The sequence below is a fragment of the Benincasa hispida genome, chromosome 3, assembly GCF_009727055.1.
Source record: "Benincasa hispida cultivar B227 chromosome 3, ASM972705v1, whole genome shotgun sequence".
Taxonomy (NCBI): Eukaryota; Viridiplantae; Streptophyta; class Magnoliopsida; order Cucurbitales; family Cucurbitaceae; genus Benincasa; species Benincasa hispida.
This window is the reverse complement of record NC_052351.1, coordinates 59,366,232-59,392,192: the sequence shown is the minus strand read 5'-3', so window position 1 is coordinate 59,392,192 and position 25,961 is coordinate 59,366,232. Positions and strand designations below refer to the sequence as shown.

General features: G+C 36.7%; 1 protein-coding gene and 1 long non-coding RNA gene across 2 annotated transcripts; one reads left to right on the top strand and one right to left on the bottom strand.

Moving 5' to 3' along the window:
• Positions 1–404: 404 nt before the first annotated feature.
• LOC120073833 (sulfoquinovosidase-like) lies at positions 405–5,083 on the top strand. Its single transcript, XM_039026706.1, has 8 exons — positions 405–1,620; positions 1,694–1,826; positions 2,122–2,337; positions 2,538–2,693; positions 2,945–3,197; positions 3,698–4,098; positions 4,489–4,605; positions 4,710–5,083. Exons 1-8 carry the CDS (start codon positions 437–439, stop codon positions 5,043–5,045), a joined length of 2,796 nt encoding a protein of 931 aa, XP_038882634.1. The 5' UTR covers positions 405–436; the 3' UTR covers positions 5,046–5,083.
• Positions 4,772–6,975, bottom strand: LOC120073834. Its single transcript, XR_005480822.1, has 4 exons — positions 6,820–6,975; positions 5,824–5,877; positions 5,555–5,748; positions 4,772–5,021 (listed from the first exon to the last, which is right to left on the bottom strand). It is a non-coding gene; the product is annotated as an uncharacterized LOC120073834 (long non-coding RNA).
• Positions 6,976–25,961: the final 18,986 nt, after the last annotated feature.

Sequence of the window (25,961 nt, the reverse complement as noted above, 5' to 3'; positions counted from 1 at the left end):
AACGTACATATTCTTCAAAACTTGGGACAAAAAAGGTAGACCTGTTTGGTAGAGAATCTGAAAAACAAAAATTTGAAAACAAATGATTCAATGAAAAAAAAAAAAGGTTGTATTCATGTTTGCAGATATGCAGTTGATAGTAGGCTCAACAAATATATTCTAATTTAAACTATTGTAAATTATTCGTAATTACCTATTAATATTAGTTGACAGTAAACTATTATTAATTTATTTATAAGCATGTTTTATGTTAAACAAATTTTATATAATTAATATTTTGTAATATTATATAACTTGCAAGATAAACTGAAATAGAATTAGACAGACCCTATTTTTTTCAAAATATAATTAAAATTTCAGAGATTAACAACCAAATTGAAAATAAAACACATGAGGACAGTTCTCGTATACAGTCAAAATTTTACATATCCTAAAGATGCAAGCAATAAATAATTGTCCTGATCGTACCAACCATCTAAAAAAATGGAAGCAAACAACGACTTTTCTTTCAGAAACTTTCCAGTGTCTATATGAACTTTTCGGAACTTCCACGGCCTTCTTCTGCTGTTTGTTCCAACAAATCACAACCATGACAAACCTCAAAATCACCAAAAAACATCACATGCATCTCAACAATCCTTTCCCTTCACCTCCAACTTCATTTCCTTTACTTCAGGGGGACCTCTCTGCAAATTTTCAAACACTTCCTCCCTACAAAGCCTTCTCAATCGGACGTGATTTTCAGCTTCTATGGAGGTCTGAAAATGGTGGGTCTCTCTCAATTTATCATCTCTCTCACCCCACCAGATCAATCTGGTCAACCATCCCAGGCCAAGCTTTCGTATCTGCAGCAATGGTGGAAACTGAGGTGGAAGAAAGTCGAGGCTCGTTTGCTGTGAAAGATGGGGCTGTTCATTTGGTTTGTAATCATCAAACAATTGATGATATCAAGGAGATCAATGGTTGGGATCATGAGTTGGAGGTTAAAGATCACCATTTTCCATCTGGGTATTTGGGATTAGACCAGAAAAGCCATCAGAAAGATACTAAGTTCCCTATGTTGCTCATCAATGGCAGAATATTCAATACCAAGAAGAAGATGATGATGAAGAAGAAGAAGAACAGGCTTCAAGAAACTGGTTTCAATGGTGATATAAAATGCAACTCAAAAGTTCTTCCTGCTTCTGCAAGGTATTGGGTATTGTTTGAACAGAAAAACAGCAGCCAAATTGGATTTCAAGTGATGCTTGGCCAACCCAGCTATGAATATCGCCAAATGACTCATTCAAGAGGGGGATTCAGCAGGCTTAAGTTTCGATTGCATCGGCTGAGGAAACGGAAATTTGAATGGTATTGGTCTTTGCCAAAACTGAAAGGGTTTGTCAGAGTTTCTTCTTCAGAAGAGGAAATGGAAGTCTTGAGAGCAGCTGAGGAATTTGGAGAATTCAACAGGGTATTCTTGACCTATTCAAGTGAAGAGAAAGAAAGATTCTTTGGTTTTGGAGAGCAATTCTCTCATATGGACTTCAAGGGAAAAAGAGTGCCAATCTTTGTTCAAGAACAGGGTATTGGTCGAGGAGATCAACCTATCACTTTTGCAGCTAATCTAGTTAGTTACAGGTAAGTTAAACAAACAGTACAGTTATTCATCTGTTGATTCTAAAACTAAGTTAAGAAATTTCTTTTACTTCAGGGCTGGAGGCGATTGGAGTACTACATATGCTCCATCTCCATTTTACATGACATCCAAAATGAGGTCTCTGTACCTTGAAGGATATGAGTACTCTGTATTTGATCTGACAAAGAATGATAGAGTTCAGATTCAGGTAGCTTTTCAAAACTATAGCCACTGCCTTTCACCAACCTAAAAAGCCATGAAACGTTTGAATAGAGGTTTGGTTTAAGCTAAAGGAGAAAGTAAAAAAGAAACATAACAGAACAATACCAAAAAAGTAAAGATAGAGAATGTGAGGAATAAAAATTCTAATAATAGTAATGATGATGATGAGAAAAAAGATCTGAACTTTTTATCTTAGGATACCCCTTAAAGCCGAAGTAAGTTGCTCATATACGAATTTTTAACCTGCAGTATTCCTATTTTCTATGAACTGGAGATTGCAGATTCATGGCAATTCAATTCAAGGAAGGATATTGCATGGGAACTCACCTTCAGAGCTTATTGAACGTTTCACTGAGACCATTGGGAGGCCTCCAGAGCTTCCTGGATGGATAATATCAGGTGCTGTAGTAGGGATGCAGGGTGGCACTGATGCCGTACGCAAAATCTGGAACGATCTAAAGGCTCATGAAGTTCCCATTTCTGCATTTTGGTTGCAGGTAGTATAAGTTTGTCATTTCCAAAAGTTAGTAATAGATTTCTGGATCAAATTGAGCATCCTGTACTGTAGATCAAACCAAATGCAGAAACTGATGCACAGTTATATAGTGTTACATGCTTTTGTAATGGTATAGTTTTTCTAAAGTGTATAGACATTATTTTAGATTTATTCCTTATCTAAAAGAAGAATGTTACGTAGGACTGGGTGGGGCAGAGAGAAACAGTAATTGGATCACAACTGTGGTGGAACTGGGAAGTTGACACAACAAGGTACTTTGGATGGAAACAATTAATTAAAGATCTTGGTGCTTGGCATATAAAAGTAATGACATACTGCAATCCCTGCCTAGCTCCGGTATTTTCTTCTTCCACACTCAATTATTCTGCAATCACCAAATCAGAAATATTGTTACTACTCGACTTGCATTATGTTAAGAGCATGGATATTTATGCACTTTTCTTCTTTTTCCCCTTTATGTTGTAAAATATTGTTTTCCACCTGATAGAAATATACACTGCCTTCTTAATGGCTACCTAAATGGACAGAAATTGAGATAAAATAGTAAAGATTAATCATTTCAGTTTCAAATTTGTACATGACTTCAGACTGATGAGAAGCAGAACAGAAGGAGAAACCTTTATGAGGAAGCAAAGGCGTTGGGGATCTTAGTAAAGAAGAAGAATGGAGAACCCTACATGGTTCCCAACACAGCTTTTGATGTGGGAATGTTGGATCTTACTCACCCAAATACTTCCAGTTGGTTCAAGGAAATTCTTCAAGAAATGGTGGATGATGGTGTGAGAGGATGGATGGCTGATTTTGGCGAAGGCTTGCCCATAGATGCCACCCTCTATTCAGGTTATACTAAGAAAATATGACAGTTCAATGCTAATATTTGTATTCAATTTCAAAGTAACTACCTAAGAGTACTATACTTAGGGGGAATTATTACATTGATTTTCTTAAAATGGATTGCTAAAAAAGTCTTCTTTTTCAAAAAAGATCTATCACTAAAAATCTCAACTGCTTCATAGAAATCATGAGGCCCTTTCCGCGGTTAGAGATGAATTAGAAAGGAAGCAGTTATATGCAGTGATCAATCTTACATTCTTCTTTGAACATAGACCTTCCAAGTCTAGATGAACATGAAATTTCGTAATGCCCACAAAGCAGGGCCATCAAATGAGTTCCAGATTCCCTATTTTTTCAACATTTTTGTGTTGGTATCCAGAACAAGAAGCAGATTCAGATTTGTGTGAAAATCACTAAAATACTTTAGATTTTACCTTAATCAGAACTGCGTACTTCCCCGCTGTGGGATATTAACATTACTCACAGATTTAGAACCATAATTTCAGGTGATGATCCTATTACTGCACATAACAGATACCCAGAAATATGGGCGCAGATTAACAGAGAATTTGCAGATGAATGGAAAAGTAAACTTGTTGGTAAGGAGAAAGAAGACCCACAAGAGGCCTTAGTTTTCTTCATGAGAGCTGGTTTCAGAAACAGTCCTAAATGGGGGATGCTATTTTGGGAAGGAGACCAAATGGTAAGTTGGCAAGCCAATGATGGGATAAAGAGTGCCGTCACCGGCCTTCTGAGCAGTGGACTTTCAGGGTATGCTTTTAATCACAGTGATATAGGAGGGTACTGTGCAGTAAATTTACCGTTCATCAAATACCGAAGAAGTGAGGAACTGCTTCTACGATGGATGGAGTTAAATGCCTTTACCACTGTTTTCAGAACCCACGAAGTAAGTTAAAAACAAAACTTTACTTTTTCCCTATTCTGTATTTTTTTTAATAAGACTTTCCCTATTCTGTTTTCTCTGCTTCTTTCTCTGACAATAACCAAAGCCTGAAAAAGAACGTTATGTATGACATCAAATTTACAATCAACGCATGAAATGCTGAATGCATAAGAAGCATGCTGTAAGATTATCTCAGTAAAATTCCCCAAACATATGGAAGCTTATAACCTGCACCGAGCTTTATATACAAATCAAGTATGTTTCGTACCCAAATGACAGCCTCATTTTGGGAAGACTGATATAAAGCTTGCATCAGAATATTATTATCCTCTACAAATTTTCAACATACTCAGTCTTGTTAAAGCACTCTTTCCAACTGTCATCTGTATGCAGGGAAACAAACCATCCTGCAACAGCCAATTCTACTCAAACGACCGAACATTGTCGCAGTTTGCTCGCTTTGCCAAGGTCTATAGTGCTTGGAAGTTTTACAGAATCCAACTTGTGAAGGTAAATATGCAAAACCTTTTACATTCCATCTGCAACTTCTATATTTTCAAATTCCAAACAGATGTGATGATCTTTCTTCTCTGGTCTGGGTCGAGACAATACAGGAAGCAGCTCAAAGGGGCCTACCCATATGCCGCCACCTATTTGTTCACTACCCAGAAGATGAGTATGTGCTTACATTGGGTCACCAGCAGTTTTTGGTTGGTTCTGAGATCCTAGTTGTGCCTGTCCTTGACAAAGGAAAGAACAATGTCAAAGCTTACTTTCCTTTGAATGAAAGTTCTTCATGGCAACATATATGGACAGGGGAGGTACATGCTAAACCAGGCTGCGAAATTAAAGTAGATGCTCCAGTTGGCTATCCAGCTGTGTTTATCAAGGTTGGCTCCGTTGTAGGGGAAACCTTCATTAGAAACCTGAAAATTTTCAACATTCTTTAAGAAATTGACCCTTAAAATTGGGGGTTGCTTACCGTTCATTGAATTTTAATCTAGATTACGTTTTTTCCCCTATACTTTGTTACTTTTGATGTTTTAGTTCGTCAATAATCCAATTAAATGAAAACTAAAAACTGGGAATGAATTTAAATGGCTACTTCATATGTATTCCCAGAGGTAAAATGAGACTACAATAAGGATAGTGATGGGTTTACGATGTTACAAGGAATGGAGATCAAATGAACAAAAGCATAGGACTGTCATACAGTATAATAACTAAAATTATGGCTTATGTTAATCTTTTTTTAAAAAAAAAAAAAGAAAAGAAATTTATAGAAACGATTGCTTTCATTGAGGGAAAAAAAGGAAAGAATACAAAAGCATACAAAAAAACCAAGCCCACATAAAAAACCCCACTAGAGAAAGGGTTTCCAACAAAGTAAGATATTTCCTAGAGAATAATTATAAAAGTTCTTCGAAATCTAAGCCCAAAAAGAAACATGAAATCTCACCAAGGACCAAACCTCACAAGAGTCCCTATCCACACCTTGAAACACTCGATTGTTCTTCTCCCCCCAAAGATCCCGCAACAAAGCACATGCTTGTGTGAACTACAAGAAACGACCTTTCTCTTTAAAAGGTGGATGAAGGAGGAACTCCCTGATCATCACAAGAAACGATAAAAGGTGGATGAAGGAGGAAATCCCTGATCATCAAACAAATATCCTCTGGTGAGCAACACAAAGTTAAACTCCTGAAGAAAAAAAAAACAATTCCATACCAATCTTGCAGACTGAAACTCTCTGAGAAGGTGATCCAGGTTTTCCCGGACTTCCTACAAAGGATAGAACAGAAAAGACCCATCAACGGAAGAACCTATTCAATTGTACTTCCATTGAATTAATGGTCCTGTCCTTGGGACTTTTGTGTGTCAAGATTTAGTCATTTCAGTCAATATTTTGTAATGGTTCAGCTTTGAAACCGTTCCCTTTTTAAAAAATCTATTAAGGTGTAATGCAGGTTTGAGTAGCAACCACCTAAGTCTCACGTATAAAAAGAATAAAGATGATGAGTGGTAGTATCTCTATGGTTGCCACATCAACTCATGCTATATCTTACTTGGGCTTTTTTCAGAATAGGAATTAAATCGAAGAACTAAATCTTCACCTTCGAAAGTTTGGGACTAAATCATTATTTCAATGAAAGTGCAGTGCAGCCCGCAGACTTAAGTGTGCTTTCAATTATAATCTAGGGACTAATTTGTTTCACTATGCTATAAAATAGTATCATACAAACAGAAAACATGAGAACTTTTGTTACATTCTTCTTGAGCAAAATCACAAGAAATCTTTTCGCCCAAAGATCAAAACCAGTAAAACATACCTTACAAGTCAATCTGAATTAAAAAACAGTCCTAATTTAAGAACCACTACCTATCATTTTTCATGAAAATTTAGAATACCAAACCTTACTATCATCCCTTACATCAGACAATCTCTTCCATCAATCACAGTGCACAAAATAAAACAACAACAATACAGAAAATGCATCAAACATAAGTCCAGTGCATGCTTCACTACAAATACAGAGCCTCGCAGCAATGGGGATTGCTATGCTAACAATAACCTAATAGAATTAAAACCGTGCAATGTAAGTCGCATACAACATTATTCTGCAAAAATCTATGCGACTACACTCTAGAGAGCAGGAGAACTGCCAATAGGATGATCCTTGCAGAATTTAAAGACGAAAAATGAAAGAGATTATTGAAACTCACTTCGATGATCAGCGATTCTGCTGCCATGGCGGAAAATCGGATACGAAAATTTGGGTCCCGGGAGTTGGGAGTATATCATTATAGGTTGCGTTTGCATGTGGTTAGCTTCAATTGGATGAATTTAGATTCGTATACTCTAATGGATATTCCATTTGGGGGAATACAAGCACATATTAAACATTATATATATATTCAATTTTTTTTTTTTTTTTTTTGAAGAGATCTAAACATTATTCTTCTCATTAACGGGATGTTTAGGACGCTCAATTGAGATATGATGTCTGAAGTTGTGAGTTTATATATCTGTAGAGTTTATATGTCTTTATTTGAGATGCATACTTATTTGTTCTCAATTTATAGGTAGAGTTGAGTTCATATGTCTAGAGAATTTGGTGCGATTTTTTGAATTCTAAAGTTTCATTTGGTAACCATTTTGTTTTTTTGTTTTTGTTTTTTAAAATTAGGCCTATTTTATTCTCATTTCTTACCATAATTTGTATCTTTCCTAAATACAATGATTGAATTCTTAGTCAAATTTTAAAAACAAAACAAATTTTTTAAAGCTATTTTTTTTAGTTGCTAAATTTTAGCTTGGTTTTTTAAATTATTGGTAAGAGGTATAATAAATAAAAGAGTTTTGGGTAGAAGTAGTGTCTATAGACTTAATTTTCAAAAACAAAAACAAAAAACGAAATGGTTACCAAACAGGGCTTAAATAATCTGATTTTATTTTGAAACTTTTTTATTCAATAATTCTATTCATCTTTGTATTGAATAAAATATGGATTGCAATTTTTTCTTTTAGGGGGGTAATAAACAACATTTGGCTACATTTCTTGTAGAAATATAGTTAAATAAAATGGAAAACCAAAGAAAAATCAATACTTTTGGTTCCTAATTTTTCTCGAGGAATTTCATCATCATCATCTTATTTTTCTTTTTCTTCTTGTTGCTCTGTATTTTTACTCTATCATTAATTTTTTTAATTGAATCTCCTCCATCATCTCTGAGCAATGGAATGTCACCATATTTCTTCAACAATTTCACTTCCAATTCCTCCAAATTCAAATTTTGAGGATCACAAGAGAACAAATCTTCATTTTTCACTATTTCTTGCCAAAAAATGTTTCAAGAAAAAAATCTCCATTTATGGTTTTCTTATGTGTTACATACTATTGACCTACATACATACTTTTTCAGACATTATTAACACTTATTTGATATGTGAATTCAACTAAATAAAAATATATTTTACAAATGGCTATATATAAATATTGCACTTAATGTAGACAATGCTACTTTTATATAATTAATAACCCTACAACATACTTTAACAGTCATCGGTTTTATACTAGTCGAAAGTGGTTTGTCGAAGTTGATTATTGAAGATGATTTTCGCTATAGTTTGTAATTGGAGGTGGTTGTCGGAGCTTGAAGTTGGTTGAATGAAGATGGTATTGGAGTTGGTAGTCGAAGTTTATCGTCGGAGGTAGTTTTCGAAGCCCAAAGTCATCGAAGTTGATCGAGTGAAGGTGATCGTCAAAGTTAATTGTCAAAGATGATTTTCGTCAGAGTTTGTAGTTAGGGATGGTTGCCAGAGCTCGAAGTTGGTCCATGAAGGTGGTATTAGAATTGGTTGTTGGAGTTTTGTGGTCAGAGATGGTTGTCAAAGCTCGAAGTTGGTCGTCAGAGTTGCTCGCTCGAAGGTGATTTTCGTCAGAGTTTTTAGTCGAAGGTGGTTATTGAATCCTACAAAGTTCATTGTCGGAGTTGATCACCGGAGTTTGTTGTCGAAAGTGATTGTCAAGCCCAAAATTAGTCATCAGAGTTGGTCACATGAAGGTGGTCATCGGAGTTGGGCCACTAGAGTGTCATCCTGTGGTTGTCGGAGCCCAAAATTGGTCATTGGAGTTGGTCGCCGAAATTGTTATCGGAGGTGGTTGTTGGAGCTTGGAGTTAGTTCCCAGAGTGTGGCAGTGATAGTCACGGACAGTAGTTGATGGGTGGAGCCATTGAAAACATTGGAAGAAAGAAGAGTTGGGGCGAGTTGATAAAATATACCAACTCAACTCCAACATTTAAAGTTGAAGGACCAAACATTGAATTGATATATTATACCACTCAACTCAACTTATGTTAGTGAGCCAAACACCCCCGAATATTTATGTTTTTATAATTTTTTGTTAATATCCTCAACTTTCATGAGACTAACTAATTAGACTTTGAATTTCTTTTAGTACTACGATTGTGGAGATGGAGGATCAAATTTTCAACTACTAAGGTGGAAAACCATGTCAATTATTGTTGAGCTAAGCTCGTTTTGGTTAGACGTTGGAATTTTTTTGGTAACAACTTAGTCTTTATTTTTAATTTTGTAATATTAACAATTGAGTATTTGTACTTAACCTGTTTAAATGAAGGCAACCTTTTAAAAAACATTTTTTCCTGATCAATCCAATTAGAGAATAAAATAAGAAATTTTGCGATAAATCTTTTACAGTGATTTAAACAATCATATAATAATTAGTAAATTATTTAGTATTGCAAGATCTCATCAAGAAACATCAACCTTTCTTCTTGAATTTTTTTTTTGAATGATAACCTTCCATCATCTTTTTTAATAATTTATCTACGTAAAAGTTTTTTTTTTTTTTTTTTATCATTGTGGTAGTGGTCTATATTTGATCATTATCACTCATAAATACATGTATTTGTGCAAGATCTTCATTTGCTTTTGATGGGACCCTCGTTTGATGGCAAATTTTTGGTGGGGCAGTTCTTATAAGGGGTAAAATTCATTGGATCAATTGGAAAAGAATGATAAGGCCAAAAGACAAAGGCGACATGGGTTTTAAGAGATATCCACTTGTTTAATGAAGCTTTTTTAGCTATGCACACTTGGTAATTTTAAATAGCGAAGACTCTCTCTTCTAAAACTCTTAAAGCTAAATACTTCCCTCATAGAAATTTTTTTGTAGGCAGGTCTCAGTAGTCATCCGTCTTATATTTGGCGAGGCATCTTATGGGGTAGGGAGTTGGCTATTCAAGGAGAAAGGTGGAAAATGGGTAACGGTGCCATTATTGATATTTATGCATATCAATGGGTGCTTCTAGAGTGTACGTTCAAAATTCTCTCTCGTCCATGACCTTTGTTAAACCAATATGTCGACAGTCTGATTAGTAAAAACAATTGGAATGACCAAAAGATTGTGGATCTTTTCTCGCTGGAAGATGCTAAGTTAATCCTCAGCATTCCTTTAGCCCACATTCCTTCTCTAGATCACTTTTTATGGCACTATGATCGGTGTTAGAGATTTAGTATGGACAATTTTTGTTTAAGGGTGTGTTACCTTTGTTGGGTTTCATATATTGCAGATTGTCACTCCTGATGTCTCTACATTAATTGTTCTAGAATGAACGTTATTTTGAAAATGCTAATTTTGTGGTTTAGTTTTTTTCCTTATCTGGAAAATCCTATTTGGTATTCTCTTGATTTTATTTCCTTTTTAAAGCACTGTAGAATCTGCTTTAGGGTTATCTCCATGTTCTTTCTGTTGTGTACATTTAAGGAGTGGTTGCTTTCTCTTTAGGGTTGACCGTTTTTTAAGATCATTAGAGCGATTTGTTTTGTGTGTTATGAAAAATCACAAGTATGTTAATCTTGCATTGGACAAGGTTGTATTGTTGTAGATCTTGAGGCTTACTCTAGATCACATTGGTTTATACTTCATCATGTTGAGAAGAGATTCTCAAACTTAGGGGAAGCCTAAGTTCATGAAGTGAAGGGATCTTCATTTTACATTGGAAAGATAAAAGTCTCGGTGAGAGGGAGCCTAAGAATTTGGTCACTAATATTCATACACTTATGAGGAACATAAGTTCTTCGAGGGAGAGTTTCACACTTAGGGGGAGCCTAAATGATTTTGCAAGAGTTGAGTTATTCAAGTGTCACTGTATTAGCTACGTCCTTATAGATAAATATAACTTTATAATTTCTTGACATTATATTACTGTGGATACCTTTCCAGGGGTCATCAAACACTATGTTCCGTAATCATTTTTAGTTTTTTGTCTTTATCTCTTCTATGCTTTGGTTTGCTATGACATTGCACTTAACTATATTTATTATGTGTTAGATTAGTTATTTTTCGTTTGGTATCAGATGGGTCACCATCACTTCTGGTGTTTCGATCCTTTCTTCTAATGGAGGGTATCAAAGAAGGTGGATCTACACATGCTCCTTTGTGTTGCACGAAACAAACTATACTTATTGGAAGGCAAGGATGACAACTTTCTTGAAGTCCCTTGATCATAAATCCTGGATATCTGTTGAAACAAGGTGGTCTCCTCCGCAAGTAGTGGATTAAATGGTGGAAAATCACTCAAACCAAAAATTGAGTGGACAAAAGCTGGGGATAAAGCCTGTCTTGGGAACTATCTTGCTCTAAATGTCACTCTCAATGGAGTGGATAACAACATATTTTGTTTAATTAACACATGTATCTATGCCAAAGAAGCAACACATGGATATTTTTACTATGGCTCATGAGGGAATGTCGAAGGTCGAGATGTCAAGACTCCAACTACTGACAACTAAATTTGAAATTTTGAGAATTCTTGAAGACAAAACCATCGCAAAGTTTAATGTTCGATTACTGGATATAGCAAATGAATCTTTTGAAAGAAATCAGACATGAGGATTTCCATGAGCAACGGAATGATCGTTCCAAATTCTATTCGAAATTGAACATATACAATTACAGTACAAGAAACGGAAACTTATAGTCATGAACAATATGAAATTACAGCATGCTTTACAAAAATCAAGGGATAACAAATACATATCTTTGAAGACTCATGCTTCAAACTCCTTCGATCACGAACGCTTGTTCAGTCTCCAAGACAGCAACACACGAATGCTCGAACACAATGACCGCAACACAGCATAATCAACAGCAACCACCACACGAACACCACGAACACGCAACGAACGGCCTCCAAAACCTCGAACTTAGTCGAGTTAAGTGAGGACACCACCACAATGGCTACCTTGGTATTCTCGGTGTGAGAATCCAGAAGTGTGGGCTCCGTGTGGATTTGGTTAGAGGAAGAGACCGGAGGAATAACAATCGTGTAGACGATTGAGCAAGTGGGAGATGAGAAGTATCTATCGTATAGACGAGTGCTCAATCGTTTAGGAGAAGCAATATATTGTATAGAAAAAGCCCCGTGATCATTTAGCTACAACCAGCTAAGTGAACTATCGTATAATGTCACTCCACGATTGTTTGGTCTCTCTTTCATCTATCATTTAGTGAAAACAATTCACTTGACAACAAACTATGAATTCCTTTCCGAGAATAACAACTCTACTAAATCTTCTCAATTTAGGAAAATATTTTTTCTTTTTATCTCATAGTTACCATAAAACCACCAATAACCTCTCACTCAGTTGATTATTAGAGAAAAAGAGATAATTATCCAATAATTAATATTATTATAAATATATATGATAACTAACTTACCATATTATATTTATAACCTATAGTTTTAATATTTCATCTCATGAAACATATAACCCATAGCTCTTTCTATTTTATGGTACTTAATGTAAATCTCATTTACATTAATCCTCTACTTGATGTATCTCATATATCACACCGATCAAATCATATATAATCGAATTTCCCCTTGTCAATTTGAACATTTCAAATCAACACTAAGAATTGATTATCAACTTGAATCATTTGAGCTACCAAGTGGACCTTATGGACCTGTAGCTTGAAGCTCCAACGGTACATGAATAACTGACTAAACTCTTTAGTCACAGGAGCCACCATCCGTTAACTGTAGGGCACTTCACTAAAGACTGACAGCTACACTCTTCTCACTATAGATATATTTCTGTGTCCATATTAACCAATCAACAGTGCAATAACCCTTCAAAGATTGCTCATAAGTACAGTTGGGCCTATAACCGTTAGGCCCCTGTAGTTACATCTAACTCTTTAAGTATCATTGATCCCTCTAATGAACATAAGTCATAGTCCTACTATGACTGAGTCTCTCTTCCAAAGAGAATTTGTGGCCACTATGTTCAAGACCCAAAACCAGCCCTTAAGAAAGCAATCTATCTACTTACCCCTACTTCGGGGAAGGAGTAAATTCCATCTTGGGTAACTGAATTCTCAGCTGCCAAATCAGAGAAATCTCTAAAAAGGTAGGCATGTTGAGTTGGCAATCTGTCCACTCTCACCCATACTAATCAAAGGACTGCCCTCAAAGGCAGAAGTTCCCAAAACACTCAGGATTGAAGTCATGTCACCTATGGTCGTTTAGATGAGATGTAAGTCTCAAGTATCAACGACGTTATATAAAGAGATTAGTCATCTCGTGGTCCGGTCTTATACAAACTTTTTGTATAGGAATCCCCACTCGCATGTCTCCACATGAATGGTCAGGATATATCATCTGTAGTAGTTCACAACACTTGTAAACCTCTATAAAGCAGGTTGTATCCATAGTGTCACCAAGATCAGCTATCCTTCCTTAATCCTTATACTACATGCCTTTTTAGGTTATTACTTAAGGCATGATCCACTTGTATATCTCATATACATGCTTAAGTTTACATACAATAATCATGGAGTTTTGTTTATTGGATATGAGTAAATGTCAAATAAAATAACTCTTATTTTATTCATAACAATGTATACAGTTTACAAACTACGAGACTCTAGGAGAATTAAGACACCAATCCCAACAATCTCCCACTTGTCCTAATGCCTCGAGAGACTAATGTACAATACATGAAAAATTACAAGTGAATGAAATCAAACATGAGGATTTCCATGAGTAGCGGAATGATCGTTCCAAATTTCATTTGAAATTGAACAATAACAATTACAATCAAAAAACGAAAACTTACAAGTCATGCACAATACGAAATTATAGAATGATTTACATAATCAAGGGAAAGAAAAACACGCCTTTAAAGACTCATCTTCAAACTCCTTCGATCACGAACGCTCGTTCAGTCTCGAAGACAGCAATACACGAATGCTCGAATACTACGACCGCAATACAACACGATCAATCAACAAACACGAACTCAACGATCTCCAAGACCTCAACTCAGTCGAGTTGAGTAAGACACCACTACAATGGCTACCTTGGTATTCTCGGTGTGAGAATCCAGAAGTGTGGGCTTTGTGTGGACTTGGTTTGCACCTTTCCATCTATACCTCATCAAGAAATGGAAACTTACAAGTCATGCACAATATAAAATTATAGCATGTTTTACATAATTAAAGGAATGAGAAACATACCTTTGAAGACTCATCTTCAAACTCCCTCGATGACAAACTCTCGTTCAGTCTCCAAGATAGCAACACACAAATGCTCGAACACCACAATCGCAATACAACATGATCAATCAACAAACACAAACTCAACAATCTCCAAGACCTCGACTCAGTCGAGTTGAGTAAGACACCACCACAATGGCTACCTCGGTGTGAGAATCCAGAAGTGTGGGCTCTGTGTGGACTTGGTTTGCACCTTTCCATCTACACCTCACTTTTGCTTGTAGATCCACTTGCACCATATAGGTTGTACCTCATCAGGCTGATCCACAAGTTCCTAAACTTGATTGAAGTATATAGACTTCATCTCCTGGTTCATGGCTTTAATCCACTCATCCTTGTCAACATCCTCCATTGCTTGCTTAAAAGACAATGGATCCTCGACACCATCATTAGAAATGACGTTCTGGACTTCAGTCAAACCCATGTAGCTATCTGATGGGTTCATAATCCTCTCACTACGCCGAGGTAGTCTCAACTCTTGAGATGGTTGACTAGATGTACCAACCTCAACAACTCTTGTTGATCTGTTGGTCTGTTCAACAACTCATGTTGAACCCTTAATAGTCTTAGTCTCACTAGAAATCTCACGTAAAATAAGCTTACTTCGTGGTTTATGATCCCAGTCAGATGTGGTCTTCTTCTAAGAAGATAGCATTTGTAGAAACAAGTACTTTTTTCTCACTCGGATCATAGAAGTATCCACCCCTCGTTTCCCTGGGGTAACCTACAAAGAGGCAAACTTTCGAATGTAGTTCTAACTTTTTCGGGTTAGTCACTAGCACGCGGACACCCTTGAATCTTAAAGTGGCGTAAACTACCTTTACGGCCTTTCCACAACTCAAAAGGTGTTTCAGAAACATTTTTCGAGGGAATGTTGTTCAGAATGTAACATGCAATCTCCACTCAAGACCCCAAAATGAGTCTAGAAGATGAGCATAACTCATCATAGACCGAACCATGTTCAACAAGGTTCTGTTTCTCATTTCTGATACACTATTCTGCTAAGGTGTACCTAAGGCCGAGAGTTGAGACATAATGCCATGCTCTATCATATAGCTCTGGAATTTGAGGTCCCTATACTCTCCACCACGATCAGATCGTAGTGTTTTTATCTTCTTACCTAATAAGTTTTCAACTTCAGCCTTATACTCCTTGAACTTGTCAAGGGCTTCAGAATTACGTTGCATTAGGTAGAGATATACGTACCTTGAATAATCATCTATGAAAGAGATGAAATATTCATACCCACCTCGAGCCTAACACTCATTGGACCACATAGGTCTAAATGTACAAGCTCCAAGACTTCCTTGGCTCTGTAACCTTTTCCAGTAAAAGATCGTTTGGTCATCTTGCCTTCAAGGCATGATTCACACACCGCAAGGAGTTTTCTTCTAAACTCTTTAGAAGTCCACATTTCACCAACTGCTCAATCCTATTGAGGTTGATGTGACCTAACCTTAGATGCAAAAGATGGGCGTTTCCTTAGGAGAAACCTTTGGTCTTTTAGCTGTTGTCGTCGTACTGAACATTTCAGTATTAAACAAGGCTTTTATGACTAACGGCCTTAGTACATATAAGTTACTTTCCATTGAACCAAAATAATTCTCCACTCCATTATTGAAAATAAACACTTTATTCTCAGAAAAACTGATGGTATAACCTTGTTTAATGAGACAAGTAACCGAGATTAAGTTCCTCTTAATATGAGGAACTACGAAAATATTATCCAGTAACAAATAACATTTATTGTCCAAAAATAACTTCAGCCTGGCTACAACAATAGTTGAAACGACCTCACCAGTACCAACTCGAAGAGTCAACTCTCTCTGTGGCAATGTTTGCCAGGAATTAAATCCTTGGTAAGAGGAACTGATGTGATTAGTAGCACCCAAATCAAGGATCCAGGCAGAATCATCATTCTCTACCAAACACGTCTCTAAGACCAATAAATCATATTTATTGTCTTTAGACAGCTTCCTCTTTTGGAGAGTAGAGGGATCAGTATCAGAACCTAAATAAGCTCCAAGTTCCATTTCAGAGAACACTTCTCTTCTATGAACTTTAGCAGAGTTAGCAACACTTGCTTTCTCTGCCTTGAGTTTAACTTGGGAACTGAAACTATTAGTACTGTCATCCATCCCTGTGTGCTCAAAAAGTAAGAATTGACGTTCAAACAAATCTTGCAACGAGTCCATGATCTCACATGCAATGACCATGTTCTCAACCCTTTTGTCTAAAGCATCAGGTATGCTAGCCAATATGTGAAGTAGGGCTAATTAATTAGCCTTCATCCACATCTCATATACATTACGAACACTTCACAATGCATCAAGGTTCGGGATTTGAGAACACTCCTCAACCGTGACAAACTCGAGGTCGTTTACCACGAAATACGTTTTACAAGACTCTTTCCACTGTATGAAATCGGTCAAACTAGAGGCAATTAACGGAAAATCAAACATGTTACTGAAAACAAAAAACGCATTGACCTACGTTAGGTTTTAAGCAAATACCCTTTAAAAAAAATAACATCAAATACGGTTTAGCAAAACGAACATGAACCCCGTGTGACATCTAGTTTTGCGATGAAGCTCCAAAGGTTTAGGACAAAAGCCGCGGAAGGGTGGTCAATTTATCCCTACTCTGAATTGAGTCATTCTCAACTAGTCATTAATACCATAACAACTCTTGCTCCTATAAAGACTAGTCATCATTGATTTGGTCAAGAAATCATTAACTTACTTAACAATTTCCTGTAAGTGTGACCCATCATTTTAAGCCCTAGAGTTCCGCCCCAAACAGCCAATCGGAAGGAAAAAAATCTGATTGGGGCAAAAACCAAAGTGACCCTATCCATTTCTGGAGTTCACTTTGACATTGACCAACTACACAAAACCCATCCGAAGGGGGATGCTCTCAGGGTGCCATGACGGAGTGCAAGAATGATCTCACAGTGTGAACCAATGAAGGACACCGTAGGACGTGTTGACACACACCCTTCACCCACATACTATAAACACTCTCTCCGTCCACCTTGATACGGATTGAAGGAAATCAGACATGAAGATTTCCATGAGCAGCGGAATGATCGTTCCAAATTTCTTTCGAAATTGAACAATAACAATTACAGTAAAAAAACGGAAACTTACAAGTCATGCACAATCCGAAATTATAGCATGCTTTACATAATCAAGGGAAAGAAAAACATTCCTTTGAAAACTCATCTTCATGTTGGGATGGTACCAGAATGTAGCGGAAGCGACGAGGATCGATAAGCATTCTAATTGATTAATTTTGGCAGAAATGAAAGCATGCTCAAACAGAATTTAATGGGTTTCAAAAACATACCTTTGAAAAACCATTGAAATCTTTATTTCTAGCTGCTAAATCCTCCAAATTTTTGTGTAGACCACCACAAGATCTTCCCTACTATTCTCTTGGTGCTCTAGATTGAGTTGTGGGACTCAAAATAAGCTAGAATCAAAGGAAACTTGGAGAATGCTCACAGCAGCAACTCAATGAAGAACACCTTCTTCTACCCAAATTTTCAGAAAAAATCAATCGGTTGCATTACTCCAAAATCACTCCAATCTCCTCAATATATTACAGACTATCATGCAAAGAGATTTGTTGTATGGGATGCAGCTCATGCTTGGAGTAAGTAAAGGTTGAAGATAATGGGTTCTTTGTGAGCAACTTGAAGATGAAGTTGAAAAAAAACTATTTTTCTTTTTTGTGTAATTTTCTATTTCCAAAATCTAAAATTGATTTTAAAATCATAATTGATTTCTAAAATCAAAATTTATTAATTTTACAAATTAATTCCATAAATTAATTTTCTAATAAAATTAATAAATAATTATTTAAACAATTTAAATAATTCTACTTAATTTAATATCCAATATTAAATTAATTTTACACAAATCCACCTTCATATATTTAAATCATATTTAAATATATATTCTCTAATTCCGTTTGATTCTAATTTGAACGTTTCAAATTAACTTATCATGTTACTCTAGAGCTAATCCATTTCCAAGCCAGTAGGGGGACCTCATAGACCTACAGATCATGGGCTCCAATGATCCGAGATTAATCGGCTAAACTCATTAAACCGATATAATGTTAGAGTTAAACAACATGCAACAGAAGAATCAAGGATCCATAAGCATTCTAATTCACTACTTTTGGCAAAAACTAAAGCATGTTGTTCATAAAAATAGGTTTTCAGAACATACCTTTGAAGAACTCTTCAAGAAAATCGCTGGTCAGTTGCTGTCTTCACTTAATATCAACGTGAACCACCTCAAAGCCTTCACCACTATGCTCTTGGAGCTTTAGGCAGAGTTGTGGGACTCAAGAATGGCTTGTAGATGTGGAAAAACAAGGGAAGCTCAAAGTAGCAAGTTGAAGAAGACAACTTCTTCACCACGATTTTTCTCTTAAAATTCTATATTCCTCTTCTTCTCCAACAACTCCAATCTTCTTTATATATCAAGATGAACATGCAAAGAGATGGAGTGTATGGCTTGCAGCTCATGCTTGGAGAATCAAGGTAGAGAAGATGATGATAATGGAAAAAAAAAAAAAAAAACCTTTTTCCACTTTGTGCCATGCTAAACGATTTTTCCATTTTCCTTTTTTTTAAAAATGAACTTTAAATCATTTTAAATTAAAAATGGATTTTCTTAAATTAATTAATTTAATATCAAATATTAAATTAATTTTTGCACAATAATCATCTTTATATATTTAAATCGTATTTAAATATTTATTCTCTTGTTCCGTTTAATTTGAACGTTTCAAATTAATTTCTCAAGCTACCCTAAAGCGTACCCATTTACGAGCTAGTAGGGGACCTCGCGGACCTACAGATCATAGGCTCCAACAATCCGAGATTAATCGGCTAAACTCATTAGACCGATCTAACCCCCATTCGTTAACTAATGGGTGATTACACTAAAGCCCATAGTTGAACTCCCCTCACTGTAGATATATTATGTCCACTCGATATAACCATGATTAGTAAGTTAACCCTTCACAAGTTGCTCGTAATAACAACTAGGTCGAATCTCTATTTTACCCCCGAAATTACCTCTTGTTCTTTAAGTTCCACTGATCTCCTAATGAAGAATTGATTTATGATCCAATCAACAAATTGAATACCTCTCAGGCCAATGAGAGGGTGAGGCCTCTTGTTCAAGACCCAGAATCAGCACTTGAAAGGAATAACCTCTCTACTAACCCTAATCGGTTAGAAGTGAATTCTCTCTTGCACCCTATGTTCCCAGCTATTCATCCGGTCTTATCCCCAAATGGTAAGCTTATTAAACAGAGGCAATTGGTCTACTCTCACCGTTTGCAGATCAAAGGATAATTCCAAACAAACAGGAGTTCATAGTTAGCTTAGGATTAAGGTTAAGTTACCTAGGTCATCGCTTTGAAATTTTCAGAACAGTAAACAGCGTTACAAAGTAAGAGTGACAAGTTTCGTGGTCCGATCTTGCACAAAACTCATTTGCACAGGACACCCCCACTCCTCATGTCTCAACATGCACAAATTAGGATCACTTCGTATGTAGCACTTTACAATACTTTGTAACAACTACAGAGTAGGCCACATCCAATAGTGTTACCATAATAAGGTACCCAACCTTATTCATATACTATAGATCATTTTTGACTATTTACTCGAACCTGATCCACTTGTATGTCTCCACATAAAGTTCAAGTACTCATATAATAGTCAAGGACTTAGGTTTATTGGATTTCTAAAAAAAACAATATATTCAACAACAACTTTATTGAATTCTCAGAATAAGTTCTAATGTTTATAAACTACGAGTTTTAGGACATAAAACCCAACATCTAACCCCCATTCATTAACTAATGAGTCACTCTACTAAAGCCCATAGTTGAACTCCCATCACTGTAGATATATTATGTCCACTCGATATAACCATGATTAGTAAGTCAACCCTCCAAAGGTTGTTCGTAATAACAGCTGGATCGAATCTCTATTTTACCCCCGAAATTACCTCTTGTTCCTTAAGTCTCCCACTGATCCCCTAATGAACAATTTTTTTGTTGTGCCAATGAGAGGGTGAGGCCCCTTGTTCAAGACCCAGAATCAGCACTTAAAGAAACAAGCTCTTTACTATCCTGAAGTGGGTAGGAGTGAATTTTGTCTTGCACTCTATGTTCCCAACTATCTATCCAGTCTTACCCCTGAAATGGGATGTTTATTGAGTCGGCGCTGTTGAACTGCCTTACCTATGCAAATCTAGGGATAATTCCAAATAAACAGGAGTTCATAGTTAGCTCAAGATTAAGGTCAAGTTACCTATATCATCGCTTTGAAATAGTCAGTCTTAAACAGTAAACAGTGTTATAAAGTAAGATTGACTAATTTCGTGGTTCGATCTTGTACAAATTCTTTTGCACAAGCACATCCCACTCCTCATGTCCCAACATGAACGAATTAAGATCACTTCGTTTATAGCACTTTACAACTCCTTGTAACAACTACAGAGCAGGCCACATCCAATAGTGTTACCAGAATAAGATATCCAACCTTATCCATGTACTATAGATCATTTTGACTATTTACTCGAACCTGATCCACCTTTATGTCTCCACATAAAGTTCAAGTACGCATCCAATAGTCAAGGGACTTTCAGGTCTATTGGATTTATCATAAGCAATACATTTATTCAATAACACCTTATTGAACTTTCAGAATAAGTTCCATTGTTTACATACCATAAGTTTTAGGATATAAAACCCAACAAACTCCCACTTGGACTAAAACTTCAGTGGTAATCAATATATAAGACTGAGTTTCTGAGTTTTATAGAGAAATACAATAAACTAGGGCATCCCATACCCATCTTTTACCATTTGATATCCCATACCCGATATTTCTCCCACTTGCCCTAGGTTATCTGGTATTCTTAGTCCTACTAGGTGATTCTCAAACATTTTAGTCGAGAGAATCATTGTAAACATGTTAGTATACAATAGGCTTTTTAATAAACTATATAGGAGTGCATCTTATTCTCAATAATGGCCAGGAAGCACACTTTCCTCCCACTACATTGAGCTACTCTCAACTATTTGAATAAGACGTTTCTGACCTATCTTTAACAACTCTTTGTTAACAGTCAGATTTAGAAATCTTTAAACTTTCTATACTTTGATCTAGCCATTTAAATATCTGAATATTTACAAATGGCTTTTAACAATTTGATTCTTAACAGAAGTTGCTAGAAAAAACATAATTTCTGAAAATGAACATTTCATTCATCACAAAAAATATATACAATCTGTTCTTTACAAGATTTACAAAAGCAGTAAGATCAAGCAGCAATTTCTCCCACTGGTTGAGCTGAGCAAACGGTCCCCAAGAACTAGTAAGCCTGTTTACCTTTCTCTGCTCTCTTCTTGGCAAGATATTAAGGGCAGTTTCTCTTCCAGTGCCCTTCTTCGTTGAAGTGGAAACATTTCCCTTTCCCTGCAGCGTTATCCTTGCCTTTCTTTCCAGTAGGCTTCTTCTTCCCTTTCCCTTTGCCCTTCTTTATAGGAATACTCTTACTCTTCGAAAAGGAGGCAACATCAGGCTCGGAGGACGTTCCTCTCTTCTCAGCAGTAATAACATTTACTTCTGACTCCAAACCCTTTGTTCTCAACATTGTCTGGTAAACCTGTAGCTCATTCAGTAGAGTAGTTAAGTTGTATTCAATTTTATTCATCAATGCATTGGTACAGAATTGCACAAAACTCTTCGGAAGAGATTCCAGAATAAAATCAACTTGACTTCTCTCATCCATGACAACACCGTTTACTTCTGCCACATTAAAGTGGACCATCATGTCCAGGACATGTTTATGAACATTGGTCCCCTATTTCATACGACTATTGTAAACATACTTGATGCCATCATGCCTCAGGGGAAGGATAATTGTCTAATCATCCCTCGCAGAGATTCCATAATCTCTTTGGCAATACTCACATTCTCATGTTTCTCAGATCAAAGGATAATCCCGAATAAATAGGAGTTCATATTTAGCTTAGGATTAAGATTGAGTAACCCTAGGTCATTGAATTTGAAATAGTCATTTTTAATAGTAAACGGTCATTATAAAGAAAAGTGACTACTTCGAAGTCCGGTCTTATGCAAACTCATTGCATAGGATGCCCTCACTCACATGTCTCCATATGAATGATTTTAGGATCACATCATTTGTATCAGTATACAAAATGGGTTACATCCAATAGTGTCACCAGGATGAGGTACCCAATCTCATCCATATACTTATAAGCCATTTTGGCTATATACTAAAACTTGATCCTCTTTTATGTCATCATGTAAAGTTAAAGTATTCATATTATAGTCATGGATTCATTTATTGGATTTGTATAAAAGAATAGAATATCAATAACAATTTATTGAAGAAAATACTCAATAATACTTTTATTGATAAATAGAATATGTTAACAATATTTACGAACTGCGAGTTTTAGGACATTCCCAACAATCTCCCACTTGGACTAACACTTCAGTGAGACAAACATATAAATATAATGTTTTACAATGTTGAGAAAAATATAGAGAAAATACAATAAACTAGGACATCCATATACCGTTGACATTCTCCCACTTGCCCTAGATTATGATGCTCGTAGTCCTAGTCCGAACAAGTGGCCCTCGAACACTTTAGTCGAGAGGGCCTCATAAACTGATTAGTAAGGTATCTTCTAAGGCTATCTTCGTGACTATCACATCTCCTCGATGTACTATCTCATTGATAAGATGGTACTTTCTTTCAATGTGTTTTCCACATTTGTGACTTCTTGGTTCCTTGGAATTGGCAACTGCACCACTGTTGTCGCAATACAGAGTAATGAACAGATGCATATTTGGAACCACTTCGAAATCTATCAGGAACTTGCACAGCCACACTGCTTCATTAGCTGCTTCACATGCAGCTACATATTCTGCTTCCATTGTGGAACCATCTATACAACTCTATTTGAATCAGTGTTAAGAGTGAAAATTGATCCTGAGGTAGATTTCCTAGAATCTACATCAGTCTGAAAATCAGAATTAGTGTATCCTGTAAGGATCAAATACTTAGCCCATACATGAGCATATAGTCCCTCATTCTCCAAAGATACTTGAGGATGTTCTTGACAGCAGTCCAATGACTGTGTCTAGGGTTAAATTGGAACATGCTGATGATTCCAACTGCAAAGTATATATTAAGACGTGTATAGAACATAGCATACATCAGACTCCCAACTACCGAAGCATATGGAATTCTTTTCATTTCCTCAACTTCTTGAGGCGTCGTAAGACACTGCTCCTTCGACAAATGAATTTCATGTCTAAAAAGTAACATACTCTTTTTGGAATTTTGCATATTATACCTTGACAACATTTTGTCAATATAAGATGCTTGAGATAGTGTTAGGGTTCTGTTCTTGCGATTTCATAAAATTTGGATCCCAAGAACGTATTGAGCATCTCCCAATTCTTTCATTTGTCCCAATTCTTTCATTTGGAATTGTGATGCTAGTCATCTCTTTACATCAGCAAGGAAACTTGTCTCATTTCCAATTAGCAAGATATCTCAACATAAAGGACCAGGAAAGCTATAGTTTTGTTGATTATTTTCTTGTATACACAAGATTCGTCAACATTCTGTTTAAAGCCATAAGACTTGATCGCAATGTTAAATCTTATATTTCAGGATCTAGAAGCTTATTTTAACCCATAAATGGATCTTTTAAGCTTACAAACTTTTGTTCTTAACCCTATTCAATGATCCCTTCTGGTTGAGACATGAAAATACTTTCATCAAGATGGTCATTCAAGAAAGTTGTCTTGACATTCATTTTCCATATTTCATAATCATAATATGTGGCAATGGATAAACGTATTCTTATTGATTTTATCATGGAAATATGAGAGAAAGTTTCTTCATAGTCAACCCCCTCCCTTTGAGTAAAATCTTTTGCCACGAGCCTGCCTTTATAGGTATGCACCTTGCCAGTTTGGTCTCGCTTTCTCTTGTAAATCCATTCGTAACCTATAGGTTTAACACTATGAGGTTGATCTACAAGTTTCCTAAAAGAATTGAAGTACATTGATTCCATTTCTACATCCATGGCTTTTATCCATTGTTCCCTATCAACATTTTCCATTTCCTGTTTAAAGATCAATGGATCCTCTAGGCCATCATCAGGTATGATTCCTGAGTTTCTATTAAACCAATGTAGCAGTCAGGTTGTTGAACAACCCTTCCACTACATCGATGCATTCTCAACTCTTGAGAAATATGTGATGGGGCAATTATTGTTGATGGACAAGTTTGCTCAACAACTTTTGTTGATTTGTCTGTAGTTTCTGGTCATTCCATTTAATACTAGTTTACTGTGAGGTTGATGATTCCTAATATGATCTTCTTCCAAGAACGTAGCATTTGTCCATACAAATACTTTATCATCTTGAGGATCATAAAATAATCCACCTTTTGTTTCCTTAGGGTATCCTACGAATAGGAATAATTTTGAACGTCTTTCCAATTTCTTTGGGTTTTGCACCACCATGTGTGTCGAGTGTCACGGTCATACTTCTCCAACCATGATGTACCATGATCCACCCGTGACCATTGTCAGCCTTAGGCGAGGTTATTCCATCCTCAACCGAACTGAACTCATGCAAAACTGAACTTGATTCGCTCATACACATCGCTTGTACGTGTATTTTTCCTCATGTTCAACTCTAGCCGACTTGCCTTTACTCTAGGCCAAGTCCTGAGGCTCGACCTTCCCCATATATAAGGCTAAGGTAATCACAACACCACGTCGCATCTCTCTTCGTCATCTTGGTTCCCAACAACACATCCCTCATACTTCTACACCGCTTTGGTACTTCACCGAGATGAGTTCTGACCCTTCATTGGGCCAAAACGGGCTTATAACCCTTTACTGGGGCTTACCAGGTGATCCAGACACTTATCGAGCTCTACCGACCTATTCGATGCCTACTGGGCTTATACCGGCCTAATGGTCGCCTACCGGGCTCTACAGGCCATTACACTGCTTACCGGGACAACTCGAGCAAGTATCGAGCTAATCAAGAACTATCAAGTCCCACCAATGCTTCAGGATTCCATCCCGAGTGTCAGGATGTCATCAGCTTTCTCTCTTCTGATCGGGCAAGCTTATCGAGAACCATCATCAATCGACCCATGGGGAACAATCCAACTCGGAACTTCTCGGACATCCATCCATCTGGACATAATCGAGACTTAGGCCCTTTCGAGCTCTTGTTGAATCAAAATGGCATATTGGGTGCTACATTGAACCTCTGGCCCATGGGAAAGGGTGGAATGTTGGCACATCTGTGTCGTCTGACACTGTCCATGAGATCCCATTCTCGATGGAAGATGCCCAAGACACTTGTCTTGTAACACTCGCCCACGCTATGACACATGCATGTGCCATAAGGTAGCTCACTTAGGCCACAGGGTCCAGGGGTGGTGGAGAGCTGACACTATGCCTCTCCCTATAGTGCATTCTGAACATTTTCCTCTTTGCCACCCATGCATATCAAATGTGGCGAATTGTCACTCACCAACGTAGAGCGCTCGTCTAAACTCTGATTGACATGAAATTTGATATGCTTGTGTATTTTATCAATATGCATCTAACTCTAGAGTCGCTCGTCCAAACTCGTGACGGAACCCCACCTTCTAAGGTCACGGCCAG

What these genes read in the sequence shown, in the direction of transcription:
- LOC120073833 (XM_039026706.1), top strand. Translation starts at nt 437, where the DNA reads ATGCAAGCAATAAATAATTGTCCTGATCGTACCAACCATCTAAAAAAA. An exon ending in GCTAATCTAGTTAGTTACAG is followed by an intron (nt 1,621 to 1,693) that starts GTAAGTTAAACA and finishes CTTTTACTTCAG; the next exon opens with GGCTGGAGGCGATTGGAGTA. An exon ending in ATGATAGAGTTCAGATTCAG is followed by an intron (nt 1,827 to 2,121) that starts GTAGCTTTTCAA and finishes TGGAGATTGCAG; the next exon opens with ATTCATGGCAATTCAATTCA.